The sequence below is a fragment of the Diadema antillarum genome, unplaced genomic scaffold (assembly GCF_040938485.1).
Source record: "Diadema antillarum isolate AM-2024a unplaced genomic scaffold, OU_Dant_1.0 seq00001532_RagTag, whole genome shotgun sequence".
Classification (NCBI taxonomy): domain Eukaryota; kingdom Metazoa; phylum Echinodermata; class Echinoidea; order Diadematoida; family Diadematidae; genus Diadema; species Diadema antillarum.
This window is the reverse complement of record NW_027272264.1, coordinates 208,341-227,970: the sequence shown is the minus strand read 5'-3', so window position 1 is coordinate 227,970 and position 19,630 is coordinate 208,341. Positions and strand designations below refer to the sequence as shown.

General features: G+C 39.0%; 1 protein-coding gene across 1 annotated transcript; it reads left to right on the top strand.

The window, feature by feature from the left end:
* Positions 1 to 941: 941 nt before the first annotated feature.
* LOC139710425 (uncharacterized) lies at positions 942 to 19,131 on the top strand. Its single transcript, XM_071622342.1, has 5 exons — positions 942 to 3,292; positions 3,417 to 3,703; positions 7,804 to 7,823; positions 15,702 to 15,839; positions 19,006 to 19,131. The coding sequence occupies exons 1-5, from the start codon at positions 942 to 944 to the stop codon at positions 19,129 to 19,131; spliced, it is 2,922 nt and encodes a 973-aa protein (XP_071478443.1).
* The last annotated feature ends 499 nt before the right edge of the window (positions 19,132 to 19,630 follow it).

Sequence of the window (19,630 nt, the reverse complement as noted above, 5' to 3'; positions counted from 1 at the left end):
CTAGCACCTTTACTCAGTGTTTCATTTCTCTTTCCTCTCTCTCTCTCTTACACTTTTGTCTGTTTCTACACTACTTATCTTTTCTTTTCTTTTCTGTTCTCTTCTCTTATTTCTTCTTTTTGTTTTATTTTCTTCCTTCCATACAACCCAACGGTCCTTTTCAGGACCACTACTTAATTTACACATTTCTCCACAGGTTTATTTCTCTTGTCTTCTCTCCTCAGGTCTACACTTAACCTCATTTTGATTTCTTATTTTTTGCTTTTCTCCCACAGGAACCTTTTCAGGACTTAACTGTCATCAATTTTCCTTTCCAATTTTTTTTTCTCCCTCTCAGCAGCATTTCATTCTAGGATCCATACTAGCTCCCTCTGATTTACGTATTGAATTTCAATTTGTTCTTTTCTACTTCTTTTCTTCGTCCCCCCGCCTCTCTCTCTCTCTCTCTATCTCCCTTCTATCAACATATTCTCATCTCTCCTCTACTTACCCTTCCTTCGAGGGATTATTCGTCCTTTCTCCATTGATTCCGCATTCCATAGCCACACTGTTCGCCGACTTCGTTTTTCTTCTCTTGGTTTCATGAATCTTTACTGCTCTCTCCTATCTCCATGATTCTCCAACATTCAACTCCTTCCTCTTCCTCTTCCCTTCTATTTCATCTTTCCCCTTCTAACGATGTCCGAACATCCTACTTGATTCTCACACTATTCTTCCTTACCACTCTCTGTGTTCCTTTCTCTACCGTCTCCACTAGTGCAACTTCAACCTCTAGCCCATTACTGTCTCCCACTCTTCACTTTCTGCCCTCCTCACAACCCCCATATGTCGCTTCCCTCTTCGTTTCTCCTCTTTCTAGGCTCTTCTGCCAAACAGCGATCCGATTAAGGACTACATACACATGGTGTCACCGCAAATCTTTCTTCCTCATTTACTTCACCATGCAAACCTTCAAACAACACATAACCGAGCTCTACGGGGAGCAAACTCAACGATCTTCTCGCCTACTTCAACGGAACCTAGTCAAACAATCTAAACTCTCCAATCATCTCACCTTTCTGAAAAGATGCCGAGATCACAGTATCATCCCTCCTGGTCTACAGCTGAAATCAACCATACAAACTCCACGTGCTCGACGTATTCTTCACCAAGCCGGCCTCTCCCTCACCAGAGAACGCATAGCCCATACTCGACAAGAACTTCACACAATCGATCAACAAATCAACACCTCACAAACACACTTGTCACAAACACTACATCCTGCTGACCTCCAGAAGATACAGACCTTCAACTCTCACACAGCAAGGACCACATTTCTCCACACCAGAGACAAGCAGATACGGAAGTTCAACACACTACATAACAGCCATACCCGTACATACACACGAGACAAGCCGCCCGCCGCCCGTAACACCGTTGTCAATTTAAGCCAGCACAACCTCACACAAGCCGAACACAACGTGTTATCCCTAGGGCTTAACTTCGCAACACCACCCAAGAAGATTCCTTTCACAGAAATCATACAACAAACGGAACCCAAGCTCAGATACCTGAACAAAGCCGCAGCCGACAACATTCGACTCCTTGTTACTCAAGCTCTCTCCACAGCCAAGCCACCGCAACCCAACCTCAACAAAGAAGAACGAACAGCGGTGAAGACTCTACAAAGCAACGCATCCATCCATATCATTCAAGCAGACAAAGGCAACGCCACGGTCGTCATGGACAAAACACAATACGAACAAAAGATACAAGACATCCTCCACACCCCCACATACACCGAACTGAAACGTGACCCGACTCCTGCCACCGAGAGGAAACTCAACGCCAAGCTCCTCGAACTTCATCGATCCAATGCCCTTCCTCAACAGCTTTATTTCAGACTCCGTGCCTCTTCCAGCAGATGTCCCATCCTCTTCGGGCAACCCAAAATTCACAAGCCATCAGTGCCTCTCCGCCCCATCATTTCTACACGAGGTTCCCCCTGCTACGAAACAGCCAAACACCTGTCAGACATTCTACAGCCACTCGTTGGCAACACAGAACACCACATTAACAATTCCAAACACTTCATTGACATTCTCTCTCAAACCACCATCAACCCTACAGACACCCTCGTCAGCTTTGATGTAGAATCACTCTTCACCAGCGTTCCTGTCAACGAAGCCTGTGACATCATCAAACAACGTCTCACCGATGACCCTTCTCTTTCTTCCAGAACACAACTCACACCACAACAGATACACGACCTCCTCCTCACATGTCTCAATTCTACCTCCTTCCGATGGAGGGACACACACTACAAACAGCAACAAGGCGCAGCCATGGGCTCCCCCCTCTCACCGATCATTGCCAACATCTACATGGAACATTTCGAAAGCCACGCACTAGCCACAGCACAGCACAAACCTTCACTCTGGCTCCGGTATGTCGACGACATCTTCACCATCTGGCCACACCAAGCAGATCAACTGGACGACTTCCTCTCACACCTCAACGAACAACACTCCAACATCTCATTCACAGTGGAAACGGAACACAATCATTCTCTCCCCTTCCTCGATGTTCTCGTCACAAAGACCAACGCTGGCACTTTCTCTCACCAGGTCTACCGCAAACCCACTCACACTGACAGATATCTTCACTACCGCTCCTTCCATCATCCAGCAGTCCGCCAGTCAGTACCGAACGCTCTCGTCCGACGTGCTCATCAAATCAGCGACAAAGAACATCTTCGACAAGAACTCGAACATATCACAGACACACTCACCACTATCAACCAATACCCCAAGCACAAAATCAACACTCAGGCACCTTCTCATCCCAACCAAGCAGCCAAGGAACAGCCCATCACAACTGTAAATCTTCCCTACCTCGGCGCCACCTCGCACAAACTACAACGCATCTTCAAGTCCGCCAACATCCAGGTCCGTCATACATCTTCCAACAAACTTCACAATTCATTGCACTCACACAAAGACAAGCACCCCAAACACAAACAACCAGGTGTCTACCGTATCCCTTGCGAATGCGGCAAAGTCTACATAGGTGAAACAGGGAGATCGCTAGAGACCAGACTGAAAGAACACAAAACATGCTACAGACGTTCGGAATGGGAAAAGTCAGCCATCGTGAAACACGCTCAACAGTCGGAACATCGCATCAACTGGGAAGACAGCAAACTCATCACATCCATCAAAAACTGGAACACACGACGCATCAGAGAAGCCATAGAAATTCACACACACGACACTGTTACACAGGATACTGGACTCCACATCAACAACATCTGGCTCCCTCTCATCAACAAACCATCGAACACCAACAATGACAACAACAACAACACACTCTCTCCACAGCACATTCCCCCCTCTACTTCTTCCTCTCATATCTCTTCCCCCACCTCTTCACAACAGCGCCCACGACGTCAACCGCGCCTCCCACTCACGACCACACCTATCGCGGGTTCGAGAAGACGCCCTCACCGACACAAGTCATCCACACCACCGGCGTCCACCCCAACCACTAACCCGGACTCCAATCTCCGGCCACGACCTACTAACAGCCAAGTTAGCTCTCACAGATATACTCCGCCATCAACACACTCCGAGAACAATAGAACGCATCAACGACCGCAACACTCCACCAACAGCCGACGCTCAGCTCGCCTGCGAGCCCGCCTCAACCGACCACTTCCTTCTAGGTCCGCATTCTCCATATATAGCCCGCCTCTTCTCAGATCACGCTTCACTTCTGACGAAGGACAGTCAACCTGCCCGAAACGTCAAGTTCCTCGGTTCTCCTAGTTATTCTTATAACTAGATTTCTTGCGCTACTTTCACTAGCACCTTTACTCAGTGTTTCATTTCTCTTTCCTCTCTCTCTCTCTTACACTTTTGTCTGTTTCTACACTACTTATCTTTTCTTTTCTTTTCTGTTCTCTTCTCTTATTTCTTCTTTTTGTTTTATTTCTTCCTTCCATACAACCCAACGGTCCTTTTCAGGACCACTACTTAATTTACACATTTCTCCACAGGTTATTTCTCTTGTCTTCTCTCCTCAGGTCTACACTTTAACCTCATTTTGATTTCTTATTTTTTGCTTTTCTCCCACAGGAACCTTTTCAGGACTTAACTGTCATCAATTTTCCTTTCCAATTTTTTTTTCTCCCTCTCAGCAGCATTTCATTCTAGGATCCATACTAGCTCCCTCTGATTTACGTATTGAATTTCAATTTGTTCTTTTCTACTTCTTTTCTTCGTCCCCCCGCCTCTCTCTCTCTCTCTCTATCTCCCTTCTATCAACATATTCTCATCTCTCCTCTACTTACCCTTCCTTCGAGGGATTATTCGTCCTTTCTCCATTGATTCCGCATTCCATAGCCACACTGTTCGCCGACTTCGTTTTTCTTCTCTTGGTTTCATGAATCTTTACTGCTCTCTCCTATCTCCATGATTCTCCAACATTCAACTCCTTCCTCTTCCTCTTCCCTTCTATTTCATCTTTCCCCTTCTAACGATGTCCGAACATCCTACTTGATTCTCACACTATTCTTCCTTACCACTCTCTGTGTTCCTTTCTCTACCGTCTCCACTAGTGCAACTTCAACCTCTAGCCCATTACTGTCTCCCACTCTTCACTTTCTGCCCTCCTCACAACCCCCATATGTCGCTTCCCTCTTCGTTTCTCCTCCTTCTAGGCTCTTCTGCCAAACAGCGATCCGATTAAGGACTACATACACATGGTGTCACCGCAAATCTTTCTTCCTCATTTACTTCACCATGCAAACCTTCAAACAACACATACATTGCATGTATATTATGGAGCGTCCGACATTTGTACCCTTGGTTGTTCATAGTAAAGTCTGTAAAGTGCAGTTCAGCGATAAGACAAGAGTGACATTTAACGTGTTTGCAAACCATTTAAAACACAAAAGGCTAATAGAAAAACAGCGAAAAGAAAGGAAGATCAAATGGGGAAAAATAACTAGACTGTTCTCCCAGACTTTTCTCAGGTATGAAAATAATGCAGGATTCTCAGATTCCATGGTTGAATAGTCCGTTCCTTGAGGCTCTCGAAGATTCATATTGGTGTCGTTCATTGTCTTTCACTCTCCCTGAATTTCTCTTCCCCTCTCCTCATCCGCTCAATCCCCTACTATATCTGTCTCTTAATGCACTGGCCCTTTCCCGCCGACTCTAGGTTCAATGTCTTGTTTCCCAGTGAATTCTCTCTCGCCCGCATTCTCTTTTCTGTCTTCTCCCCTATATACTTCTTCACTCATTTGTTTGTTTGATTTTTTGCTTGCTGGTCTCATCATGTTCATAGTGTATGTCCTCTTGCCGTTCCACCTCTGCGAGTAAATTAGTAGGAGCTGGTAAACTTCAAAGCGCAGAACCATGTCCTTTAACCCGTCATGTGTTATTTTCTTAGCAGCTGCTTTTATTGCGTCTCTGTGTTTCAAAATGAGAAATCATTGTATGAGTTATAAATATAAAGTAAAACAGTAGTCGTCGGATCTCTGCATGTACGGGTGGTCATCATAAAGGGGAATATCTCTCCAAATGTATCTTTAAACTTTAAACCACTACCCCCCAACCCCCCACCTTTTTAAAAGATAATCTGCCAAGGTCTTTTGATTGTGTAAAGCTCCACAATTACTGTACATTCTTCCAAGTTTGCTCTGTTTTAAAAATGAAACCTTATTCTCTGTCACCAAAGAAAGCGAAATGTCTATGTTCTCATCGAAAAAATGAAATGAAATTGGACTTGAATGGAATTGAATGCTACCGCCACTTTTACTGCAACGCAACATAGTTTCTACGTTTCTTACCATTGATTTGAAAACAACTTAAAATGCTTTACGTTCATAATGACATAGAACAAAGCCAAACTGATGATATCTGCACTGAATATAATAAAACATTTTGGTATATCTTTCAATTTGTCAAAGATACAATATTGAATAAAAACGAGAAGTTTCTTTTGAACACAATAATGCATAAGGAGTAAAAAAAAAAAGTGTATTTCGTCATCAAGTATGAGATAATCTTTTTCTTGTTCTACTAATGAGTTGTATGGCAAACATGTTTTATCTAAATATGGAAAAAATATCATACAATTTTACTCGAGAAAGTTATTATCCAGTAAATGCAGTGTTTACAGTTCAGGGTTTAATGTTCCTGCTTTAAACGGACTGTACTGCAGGTTAATCTTCTTTATCTACAAGGGTATAATACTTTGAACAGCTTGTAATCAATTTAATGGTTTAACGTGATTATTATTATTATATCTTTATTTCCAGAATAAGAAAAAAGATCAATAGTTTAAAGATGTTAATATTTATACATATACCTGTGCATCTCCTTGATCGTCATGACACACCTTGCTTAACGGGTTTCCGTTGATGGCAATGCTTTCCATCTGTAACATGTTGGAGAAAGTGAAGAAGATGCATCTTATATTCTATATCAATTTACGTTATCGATTAAATTTTTCTTCAACATATTCCTTTTCTCTTGTCTAAAATATTGTTTGAATTAGTTTTTTCCTTTATGAATAACATTATTCCTTTAAGGCCAATAGAATAGACTTAATTATTTTAAATTTTTAACTGAATCACAGAAAGCTAATGGCAAGTTTGTACGCCTATTTAACGCTTATTTTAGACCATGGTCTAAATTTGTACCACGGTCTAAGTTTAAACCACCTTCGTGAATTCGGGCCTATGTGTGCTATCAATGTTAAGCATAGTCTCTGCTAGGAATTATATATTAAGTACATGCGCTATTTCCATAAATAACCAAAGCATTTCGTCTGATACTTACTTTAGAGCGTGTGACATTTAGAGCAACTGTAGGACAGAACACCACAGGCAGGTTATCGCATTCGAGATTGGCGCTCTCAAGATGGGGAAGCCCGCACAGAAATTTAGCCAAGTTTACTGCTGCTTCCACTGGCTTGGCATCCCAACTTGTGGAAAACGACGCGTAAAATTTACGGACCTGCCAAGAAAAAAATATGTTATTTTCAAGGATAGGCCAATGAAACTCTCTCAAAACACAAACTGATGAATAAATAGCCTAAAGTGCTGACCAGAAATACACGTCAGGCGCCGGTGGTATCGAATAACAAAATTATGGAGCAAGGTCCGCTTCGACCAGTGCAGTACACTTGTATTATAGCTCATATTTCCTGCATGTCTTGAAAATGACAGCTTTTACCCTACAGTCCGGAAAGAGTAAGGTTGAGAGTTTGCCACTTTGGTCTCTCTTCAGCGAATGATTAAAAAATTGCATGAGTTTGCTTTAAAGTAACTGGGAAAAGGAACCAAAGGCAGGAAAAAGCCAAAATGCTTTTTTTTAACCTTCGGATAAAACGAAGCCCATAACTGTTATAGAAAGGCTGTGAAGTCAGTGTTTTACCACCTTGAAATTAGAGTATCCTACTGCTGCGCGTCTACTTGCGGGTATGACATTTGTGACTAGGACTATTGGAAACTGAACAACAAATCACCATCAATCATCACTTTAACTAGAGATTCTTCTGCCTACACCCCTTATAGGCTGCATGACGTAAAAAACGCAAAAAGTGTGATAAATTGGTATTTCGCAAGAGGAAAAAAAAACGAACCCCCCCCCCCGAATTTCGTGAACTTAGGTATTGCAAAACTCACATCGCAAAGCGTAAACTTGCTGTTGACACATCATTCTCGTTGCCTTATGAGTTTTATAAGATTCACAAAACCGTAAACGCAAACCGTAAATCTGTAATTGAAATCACTTTTTTTTCCATCTTGCAAAGGCCTCGCCCTCTCAAATGAAGTTAGTACCAGAGGATGCGCTCCCTTTGTTAAATCTGATATTTGCCCCTTTTCACATATCATAATTGCCCCTCTTTTACATTTTGTAAGTGCCCGATCCCCTGATGAGTGTATTTTGTTAGTATTCTGCCGATGGTCTTTTTTTCTTGATATGGGCCACTTTTCTCTTCAGAATGAATTCCATTTTCCTCAATAAAAGCCCCTATTTTATTTTCTGGATGTCCTTCCTCTTCCGATTACTAGTAGTGTCTAGTTATATCAGCCCTGATCTGTCAAGAAATCAAAGACCACTTCTTTATGCAGTATGTAGTCTTATTTTTCATTTGTTTTTCTTCTTCCATTTCTCTCTCTGTCTCTCTAGACTCCTTTCCCCTGCTCTTCGTCTTTTCCTCTGCTATTATTTTATCTCTCTTTCTATATCTTTTTGCATGGATAAACACTGACACAACTGGTCCTATTGTAGGCCCTATACATAATCTTGAAAGCAACCATATGTAAAAGTTGCATTGCTCTTACTTAGCTTACTTTTTTATTGCACCAACTTTCTCTACCCTTTTCCATTCCTCCCTCTCTTCTCTCTCTCTCTCTACACACACATACATACACACACACACACACACACAATTTTCACAGAAGTTCAGAGATCGCATCGAACAGGAAGAATGAAGTCATTAAGTTCATCCTCCAACACTGTATCACCATCACTTTCAGATTCAGAGGAAAGAATGATAAAACTCCGGGGGGGGGGGGGGGGGGCAAGTGGTTATTGCCGAAGATTTGACACTAAAATTCAGAAATTGCTGGCTAAAACTAGTGAATATTATGAAAGTCAAACAAGAATGGACAATACAAGTATGGCTGTGTCATTGTACAGTAACCAGTGCAAGGGGGGGGGGGGGGGGGGGAGGAGATCACCAATACAATTACCTATGAAACTGATTTTAATAGCTTATGAATTTAAAGAGAGATTCCTCCTCCTGATATTGTAGTCTACATTGTCCTTTCATCATGTGCTGTATTACATGTGAGTCTGGAGACTGTCATATCGAAGACATGCTCTAATTTGTGTTTAGCCCAAGAGCTTTAGGTCAAACAGGCTTGAACCTGGACATTTTTGGTAACAAGCTGATTTTTTTTTTTTCAGGATAGGTCCAGAAATATGTGTTGGTATAACATTCTAAAAGTCCTCATATATCCTCCTTGAGCGTTTTCCGCAATCCAAGATGTCGTTAAAAATGACTGTCATTATTTCCAGAAATTCTTATACTTTTCAACGAGAGAACCCAAATACCTAATTCAAAGGTCTAATTATATGTCTTGAAGCTTGTTCTCAAAAGAATAATGACTATTTGATGCACACAAGTACCGTAATCCAATACGGTGTCCAAAATGAATTTCATTCCTGAAATTCTCATTAACTTTTCAACCAGGTAACCAAAATAGCAAAATTAAATTTTAAATGTATATAATATGAAGAGTTTGTTCGCAAAAACCGATAAGTCCATTTGTAAAGATTTTGAAGTACGGTCTCTGTCATAAAGTACACGATAATACCTTTTAAATGATATATTGGTCACAACATATAAAGGTACCTTTTTAAAGTTATGTTCAAAAGAAGCAAACTTTTTTCTTATTATTCTCTTTATTTTTCTTGACCTTTAATCGCAAATATCTCCATTTGGCAAATATGGACTTATCGGTTTTGCAAACAAACTCTTCATATGTTTTTAAGGATAAAGAACTGGATAAAATAAATCAAGAGATCTTGACGTAAACAAGTAAAGATGGGGTCCAAAATTACCGCCATTATAACCTTTCAACTAGGCAACCCTATACAAATTTTAAGTGTCTAAATGTATGTTTCGAAACACGAAGAACTCAATAAATGCATTTTAAGAGATGTTGACGCACGCAAGTACCGACTGACCCACAGTATATATACCTATGTACTATACAGTATATATTGCTCCATCTAAAAACATAGTGTCTAAATATCTCATACATTTCATGTACATTAGATAAAATCACATAATAGGGAGAAATCGGAGAATGTAACATTCATATTTATTTTTACATGGAGGAGGGAAACCCCCCTCCCACAAGATGTTTTTTTCCACTGGAAAGGGAAATATACATTAATGCAAACGTTTGGAAAGATATTAGATTGCTTCTGAGTAAGACAAAAATGAAATTGTATTCAGGGAAAGGGCAATGGGAGGGTGTGGAAGGGGGATTCCCCCACCAACATGAGGGAGATTTTGCATTTTCAGACATGATATTCAGACATCTGATGCACCCTATTGGTGAAATGTTATATTTTTTCCATTAAAATGGAACAAAAATATATATATATATTCAGGGAAGTGTGCTGTCATAAGATTGCCCGCCCCCACACGAGGGAGATTTTCGTATTTTCAGACTTGAAATTCAGAGATCTGTTGCTCCCGTTTGGTGAAATATCCCGTATTTGTTTTGTATTAAAAACGTTACGAAAATACATATTCAGGAAAGTGTCGGGAGTTTGAGTGTGGGAGGAGAGTACTCCTTTCCATACGATGGAGATTTTGGCATTTTCCAATAATTTTTGGAATTCAGAGATTTTGCGCACTCTTTCGGTGAAATATGTTATATTTATTTTTGTCCAATAAGTAAGGACATATATATCTACAGAAATATGCGGTAGAGGGATGTGAGGTGATGCATCCTCCGACAAAAGGGATTTTTCTTTCAGACCAAAAAATCTCTGGTTTTTATTGTGCGCACTGTTGATGAAATACTAGGTTTTTGTTTCTTAGATTAAAAGTGTAAGAAGAATAAAGAGTCAAGTATAATCATTCAAGGAAATGAGCTTGTGGAGAACGTTGGGAGGGGGACCCCTTTCAACTGGAGGGAGTTCTTACATTTTTATGATATGTCAATAATTGACCTAGTGCACCCTTGGTGCTATATTGAGAAAACTGTCCATCCTCAAAGAGTCGATAATTCATAGTCTCAGTATCCCCATCCCCTCCAATACGAGGAGCTTTTACACTCTAATTGAAATGAAATTGATTATATCATTTGCACGTATTTGATGGAATATTTGAAAGTTGTTAATCAAAGGGGTATTTGATTTATATTGGGGAAGTGAGGGTCGGAAGTGTGAGGAAGGGCAAATCACCCTTCAATATGAGGGAAATAACTTTTGCATTTTGTAAGTAAAAGATCTGGTGCACACGAATTTCAGTGCTGGAATAGGGTAAAACACAATCACATCCAATTCTCCAGCTATTGAAAATTAATTTCAAAATCAACATTAAATGTGATCGTCATGGAAAGGATTTGACTGATCGAAAATGAATTCGTAATACAAAAACAGTCGCATAATTCAATGGCCAGAATCCTTGAAAGTTAATAATCGCAATATCAATTTCACTGGCGATCTTTCAAAATAGATTGATGAATAAAACTTCCCTGTACCTTATTCCTTACATAGTTCTTTACGTACTGAATTCAAACTTTGATTGGGACAACTGAAGTACTGCTAAACTGAACGCAGTCTTATTGATCCAAAATAGGATATTCACATTATCATTAAATATTCACATCTACCTTAATATACAGATTGATTATTCAATCGCATAGATTCAATAGAACTACCAAAAAAGAAGAAAAAAAATAGGAACATGCATATTTGTGTACAAACTTACCAATCTCACCGTCCCTCACTGTTTTGCAACATATTTCAATTTCTCTGGAAAAATCTACATGTATCCGACTCGCCGTTCGATAAACTATCACCTCGTACAACCCCTTAAATGTTTCAGCCCAGAAATCAGAAATCTCGGTGTATGGAGAACTTTGCCCGATTATGCCTGAATTTTTTTTTTTTTCAAAGCGCATGTTGAAATCAGTAGTAACTATTTTCGGCGAAGAATTTAACCAGCCAACACTAGTGGATGGAACATGTTTTCAAGTTTTGGTAACTCTTAAATCATGACAGAATGTAAATATGATTTGACACATTTTTTTTAATTAATTCCGATATGATTTCAGACATACATTCCAAGCTGTCAGCAGTCTTATCATCATACGAAAAAAAGAAGAAGATAAACTGAATGATACGAACATGATTAGACATAGACTTTGTAAAATGTTGATCAAACATGCTTGTAGCTGGCTTTACCTGGCAAGATGATGCTGACTCAGCGGCTGTTGAAAAGAAAGTTTCGGCTAAATAGCCGCATGTCAGACTGAAGCTCGAAAGACTCGGCATAGTACACACCCAACGGGCCAAGTCTCCTCCCATAGGGGAGTTATATTGAGATTCGTCAGCCGAGCTAAAAACATTTAACTCCAGAATTTGAATCTGTAGAAAAATCAAACGAATCAATAAAGCATCGCGCGATAAAATGATTCAATATCATGGAACGGTTAATAATTACAAATGAATGAGCTACATACGCTCTAAGTAAATACCAAAGAATCACCATGTCTTCACAAATTTACGCCAACAGTTTTCACGGATATAAGATTGAACGATTACTCGTCTTCAGGCAATACCGAAAATGTTTTCGATTAAAATTTGCTATTGCATTATAGGAGAGAAGTGCATGTTGTGTAGCAATCACGAGTTGGGTGTTACCCAAGTGGATTGTTTATTGCACCTGAGGCCTGTGATTTTAAATTGGTTTATGGTCAATGACCCGGTCTAATGAGTCAGTGATGCAGAGCGTTTCTTAAATTTTCACATGGCGTACGCATCACCTGTCTGTCGTATCTTTTCCATGGCGGTTTTGACAGTTTCACCTTCTTTCTGAGGTTTGTTAGATTTCAGTTCAGCTGTGCAATGTTTTATCAGATTGGCAAAGGATTTCCTTTTCAAAGGTGCAGTTGAGCCTGTGAAGGCCTAGGGATATTTAGTATTCACGAACCATCACATGTGGTGCGCTGTTAGATAGTGGATAAGAATCCCGACTCCCAATCAGAGGACCAAAGTTCGATTCCCTGCCAGTGCTTACGTCCTTGGACAAGATGTTTTTACACACAATGTCCCTGGATATAGAAGACCTTATTATCAATGGCATAATTCTATCAACACACCCAAAAACCTGTCTCTGCGATGACCCTTCACCATTCCAGCGCTAACGCAAATATCACTGTTTCTCCTAGGTTGTAACAAAAACAACATTCTGATTTGACATGACAATAAGGTATTGGCATATGTCTTATCAATCTTATCAGTGAAAAAAAAAACAATAGGAAGAACAAAATATTAAAACTGTTAAATCTAAATGATAAACATTCCACAATGACTTTACCTGACAGGGTGATGATGGGGCAGCCGCTATTAAGAAGAAATTTTCGGGCAAGTAGTTGCATGTCAAACTGAAGTTCGAAAGACGTGGCATAGTACACACCCATCTGGCCAAATCTTCTCCCATCCAGTATTGATATTGAGGATCGTCATCCCAGATGTCAAAAGACAACTTAAGATCTGTAATCTGCAGAAAAGTGAACAAATATGCTTACATGTTAAGCTCCAAAGTGAAAAAAAAAATGTGAGCATGGGAAAAACAAACAAACAAATGAACGAAAAATATAAGATCAATGTAAAATGCAGGAAGTATAATTTGCCTAACAGATATACGTGCAATTATTTCAGCCTCCGGTACTTATATAGGATAGCATTTTTTCCATATTAAACTTGAAAATCGTCCTCTTCCACATTACACCTATAAATATGAAAAACATTCTCCGTTTTCGTTTTCCTTTTTTTTTGGGGGGGGGGGGGGTGGGGACTATATCGTTACTTTCTAAGATTAGCGAGAAATATTTGCTTACACTGTTTCCTTTTGATGAATTGCACAATTTTGTAAGATTTGCTAAGACTCTCATTTTGGTTTTCGTCAAAATCATGACTCGTCAGAAGCTATTTTGCAATTTAAGGTTGCGTCGTAAATTGAAAATCATGTACACACGATCGATATAATCATATCTTTACCTGTCAAAGTCTAAGATACCATTTCAAATTTTAAAGAATCATATTTCAAATTCATTCTGAGTTTTCTATAATGAACATAATGGAAATGAAACAGTCATTTTCCTTTTTTCTCCCCGAAAACAATAAGATGTAGACTTGATTCATGGAAGCATAAATTTTCTATACACTATTGTGATAATAGAATGAAAACACAATTTTGTTGATTTACAGCTATTCCGGATAGGTGCATAAACTATGATCTGACTGAATTTTGATAGAATGTATTGATTGGATTGTAATGTAGACGACTGCCGTTAAATAAGCTAATATATACCTTGAAAAGACAACGCTTAAAAGTAAATACGTATAAGCATATCGCATATATTATCAAAGTTTCGTGGTGGACAGAACGGCGGGGTACCCCTTAGACATTGTACAGGCAGGGAGGGACCGAGCGATAGCAAAAAGATGTTTATCCTCGATAAATCGCCCAACCCAAAGTCTGCCCCATACGCAAGGTTTTTGTTACCCCATACCATCTAACATCACCGTTATTTATGAAAGAAATAAGGAAGGAATGACAGACACTTGATCAAGTTCCTTCACTAGCTCAAACACCCTGGCTACAACAGTAAATGGATTACTAGTATCAGATTAAGCTGAACTCTTGCATGCTCTATTACCACATTCCATCAATTACTAATCCCAACTTTTAAAGCAGTATCATCTTCCCTTCAATAGTTGTTGGAGTTGAAAGTGAAGAGTGTGTAAACGATTTTTAAGAAATGAAAAGGGGCCGTTAGGATATAACTCATCACACTATCCTACAAAATAAGTGTTCTAGAAAAACTGCTAGAAATGCAATATTTCCCATTCGTTTTATGATCGCATACTTTAAAGTAGAAGAAAAATATGAAAAATCCAAGATTGAGTAAGTTGACCCCTTTTACCATATTGAGTCCTCACGTAAAAACAACTTTTCGTTGGTTTTGTGACTTTTCAGTTAAATTTCAACAAAATCTAATGTTCATATTATTCATAATCATGTTACTCTCAGAATATGTAAAGATTAAAAATACACCAAAATAGAAGTTTATATGCATGTTAAAGCTTTAAGGAAATATCTCTACTCGTTAAAAATTTGCATCACCGTCGAATCCGAGGAACATACAGCATTTTCAGAAGAAACACTGCTACATCAATCGTGTAATGCCAGTTTCTGCATATTCGAGATCGACCTTGTAATCTAACGTGACGTAAGACTATAACGCTGCCCCCAGGATGCGCGCTGGGTGCTGGAATGCCTTGTATTTATGTGTTTATGGGCGAATTCCTTGGTAACACGGTTGTAATAGTTATGTTATAACTTGTTATTGTTCTCTCAGAATCACGAATACTTGACAAATGGCGCAGAGCCCGAAAATTTGTATGTCAAAAAATAAACTGTTGGCATTGACATTATGAACTTGAGTTCTTTTCTATTTTTTATATTATTATATTCTTTTTTTTTCTTTGCAAATCTCTGCCACTATATTAATCACATTGTTAAAGAATAGAAACTAAAAGTTTAGGTGAGCCGATGGAGCATGAGAGACATGTAGGACATCATCCACAAACCACTGAATGACACATTCATGATATACTTACTATCATCAACCCAACCTCACTGCAGTCTTCACTCTGAACCTTTACATATTTATAAACATTCCACTACTAATGGCTTCATGTTTTGGTCACTCGTTAATCAGTACAGAAATATTGTGATTTGACATGTACCTAGATTGAGACATATAAATGAAATATGTATTTCTTTGAATCATCAGTTACACCAATAAGCGGAAAAGAATATTCGAGTAAGGGAACATAGACCTTTCAAAATCTGAGTTACGAATATTTAATGATGGCTTTACCTGACAGGTTGATGCTGAAGCAGCGGCTGTTGAGCATAAATGCTTTGGCAAGTATTTACAAGTCAGTCTGAAGTCCGAAAGACTTGGCATAGTACACACCCATCGGGCTAAGTCTCCTCCCATCGGGGAATCGTCTGTCCACCTGGTAACGTCAAACCTTAGATTTTGAATCTGTAGTAAATACAAAAAAAAAAACCAACAACAACACACGCACATCACAGATAATCACGAGGATATTAAATATTGAGAATGTTGAATTAAAAGTGTTACAGATTAATGAAGTACATAACATTAATTTAAGCGCAGAATGTAAATGCCTCAGTAGATTTACACGGATTTAAAGCAACAGGTACATTTTCAAATTATTTTCCAGAACGATCACTTGTATGTGAACGTAAACCTTATTTTCAGTTGTTATTTGTTCATGGTCACATTCTTAATAAATGGTGCTACAGTAAACATGACCTTTAACATTTTCACCTTCAATGTCTTGTCTGTTTGTTATGACAAGTGTTACTATTCAGTATAGTTCTTTCACGGATTTGCGGCATATTATATCCTTAGACGTGGTAGAGGCAGAAAGAAAGTCACTTGTGTATTAAAAATGTGCATTGATAATTAAATGTATGTGGAACAAACACTAAACGAGGGTTTTCTACAATATCTCAGTCGGTAGAGCACAGGGCTAGCGTCGGGAGGTCTCGGGTTCGAATCCCGATGGAATCCCATTTTATTTGCTCATTTTTCCGCGGATAAAAGTCAAACATACGTACAATGACATTCATGAGAAATTTCTCTCGATCCATCCCCACCCCCATTTTTCTTTTTACTCACAGAGTGTAATGAACCGCTGAGCCACGGGCCGAAATCAGTGTTTCAGTAACAGGGGGAGCGGTTGAAAAGCCAGGTACGGTAATGTGCAGTTTTTTTTTCAGTTTTTTTTCAAGGGGGGAGAATATTTAATATAGTGTATTTTCAGAATTAGCGAACGAGGAGTGCAATAATCGAGCGGAGAGAGAGAGAGACCGAGAGAGAGAGTGCCGGGTGGGGCTCCTGCCTTCCATATGAGTGTGATTTCCATCTTAGAATAGTATTTACAGATCGCGCACACTTTCATGACTTTGGGTGAAATAATGAGACAATTTTTAGTCAAAAACGCTAAGTTGATCAATCATTTAAGTTGCAAGAACAATAATAATATTGAAAATAAACAGCAACAAGAACAAAAAATGGCCAAGTCCGGTCATAGTATAGCCTAATTTCTCATTTCTTAATCAACATGCCAAGATTTTGATATCAAATACAGCAATTAAACAGTGAAAGGTGTGAGAGGGGGTATCTCCCCTCCCATACGAGAGAATTTTTGTAATAAACTATCAAATCAAAACCAAAAAAGATAGCCTGCTGGATCTGGATATGGAAGGAAAGAGTAAATCACGGCGACTAAATTTAATCACAAAACTATTGCATGATTTCAAATTTAAAGATGAAATCATTTGAATATACAAATAACGAATGTTTATGAGTGCAATGGACAGAATATTTCATGAGGTGCAAGATGAAAAGATCCATTCAACGAGGCGCAGCCGAGTTGAATGGATCTACATTTTGTCTTTCACTTCATGAAATATTCTGTCCATATCACGAATGAAAAACATTTATTATTTGCTTTATATAACGCCTAAAATAGATCCTTCTCATTTGATGTTTTATTAAAGGTCCAGTTTACCTTTGGGAGCAGTGATTTCAAAAATTTTCAAGATATCATATTTGATGCATATGTGTAGGTCTGTTGTATCATAAAACATCCTACCATATGAAATATTTGCAATAAAACCTAAAATTTAAGGAGATATCAGGGTTTTTCTCAATAAACCGTAACTGTATACGGTTTAGTCTGGAAATTTTTTTATTATAACTATTGTTCACATTTTGTGTATTTAACAACACTTAACATCGATTATACGGATTCAAATTTTGACAGTGGTTGTTTCTATCCCTAGCTCACATTTTAGAACTATTTTATAGCACTAATGCTTTCATCTGCAAATGGTAAATTATGCCTTTAATTTAGAAACCAGAGAGAATCTGAGATAGCGAGAGTGCTCACTAAGCGCTTTTATCTAGCGCGCTGTCGCATACCCACACTGCAAACGAGTGTGCCGGGTCCTCAGCGAGCGTGCAATGGAGCAAATCGTAAGGATCCAAAATTGCACGGTAAATGGAGCCGTAATTGCACGGATGATGACGTCATAGTGAAATGGGTCGAATGATCAATGTCAAACAACCAATCAAATGACAACGATCTCTTCAGGCGTTATATAAAATGTAATATATCACAGCACAGTTCAGCATCAGGAGGGGGTGGGGGGTAGGGTAACGAATGTGAGTCCCGTAAAAAGTTTTACAGTGGTGCTGCAGCAGGTCCTGTTGGTTAGTGTTCTTGGTAATGTCATAACAGTTTAAGACCTGTGGGGAATTAATCATTTAAAACATATCATGCTTGAAGGGGATTTCGCTGGGAAAATCAACACAAGAATAGTTTCAACTCCAAAGAAATTACTTACATACAACAAAGAAGTATCATGTGACAAGGGATGATTTTTTTTTTTCAAAGGAAATGGTACAATTTCAGGCAGTGAATAAACACGCGATCCAATGAGAAAAAAAGGGAGAATGATGCAAACTCATAAGTATACTCGCGGCCATGACGGGTGATTCGACTTTAAACGCAGGGAAAGCCATCAGTCAACTAAAGTATATCAGTGATTCCGAATAGTTTCGCCTGCCGTCTCTTGTCTGTCTCTTTGACATTGTCATCTTCTTCTCTGAGTTTGGTCAAGTTTTGGTCAAACACTGCCATATATCATTGCTAATGACAGAGAATGAAAATGTGGGCATATTCTGAAAGCAGACCTGAGTCCGTGGACGACCACGGGCATGCAGCATCAATCCACGTAGCACATAAATGAGATAATTCTTACACCATCAAAGCCATATGTCCGGTCTTTCTTTATTATTCATACCAATGTTGACACGACTACCACATTCAAACTGTTTTCTGTTTTCCGTATCGGTCACATTTAACCCGTTCCCTATGGGAACCTGATTACTTGTGTGTTAAGTCTATGGGGATTTAAGTATTCAGTATGGAACGGGTTAACATAAATATTTTTTTTTCTATTATACAAGACATGTGCCTAACTTGAGTTGTTTAAAAAAAAGGAAAATACAAAGTATGATAAAAATACACACAAAGCAAAATGTGAATAAGAGGTACTGATGTAGTTCGTGTCTACTTCACCTTGCAGGATGATGCTGAGGAAATGGCTGTCGAGAAAAACTTTTCGGGCAAAAGATCGCACGTCAGACTGAAGCTCAAAAGACATGGCAAAGTACACACCCATCGGGCCAAGTCTGCTCCCATCGATGAGTGATATTCAGAATCCTCACCCGCGTAGTAAAAATGCAAATCGAGATGTTGAATCTGTAGGAAAAAAAAAAATTATATAGTAAGCAAACACGTCAAGGGAAAAAAAAGGATTCAATACTGCGCGTAAGCAAATAGGAGGAAAAAAAAGTCCACGTGTCTAAACACTTAATTAAGACAACTGAAAATGAATAAGACGGAAACATTAATTGTCATACGTACGCAGATGGCAGATTTTCTGAATTCTCGGATTAAGGTTAAATAAATCCGAAAATGTATTCTATTCAAAGATGCCTTTGCAGTACGAGAGGGGTATGTAGCAAGCACTAGGCCGGCATCACCGAAATTGACGCCTACGATTTCAAATTGAAATGATTCCATTTTCTCCGCTGTGCGATGCATGGTGAGCATTACATTTAACTATATTCTGTTCAATTAAATGACCGGTCACTAAATCTGTGGCTTAGGTATGGCATTCCTAATATTTTGGCAATTGGCATGTCGTC

Bases quoted from the DNA above. Each gene is read 5' to 3' on its own strand.
- LOC139710425 (XM_071622342.1), top strand. From the start codon at position 942: ATGCAAACCTTCAAACAACACATAACCGAGCTCTACGGGGAGCAAACT. The intron at 3,704-7,803 runs GTCCGCATTCTC...CATCTTGCAAAG, and splicing joins AACCGACCACTTCCTTCTAG to GCCTCGCCCTCTCAAATGAA. The intron at 15,840-19,005 runs GTAACGTCAAAC...TTCACCTTGCAG, and splicing joins GGGAATCGTCTGTCCACCTG to GATGATGCTGAGGAAATGGC.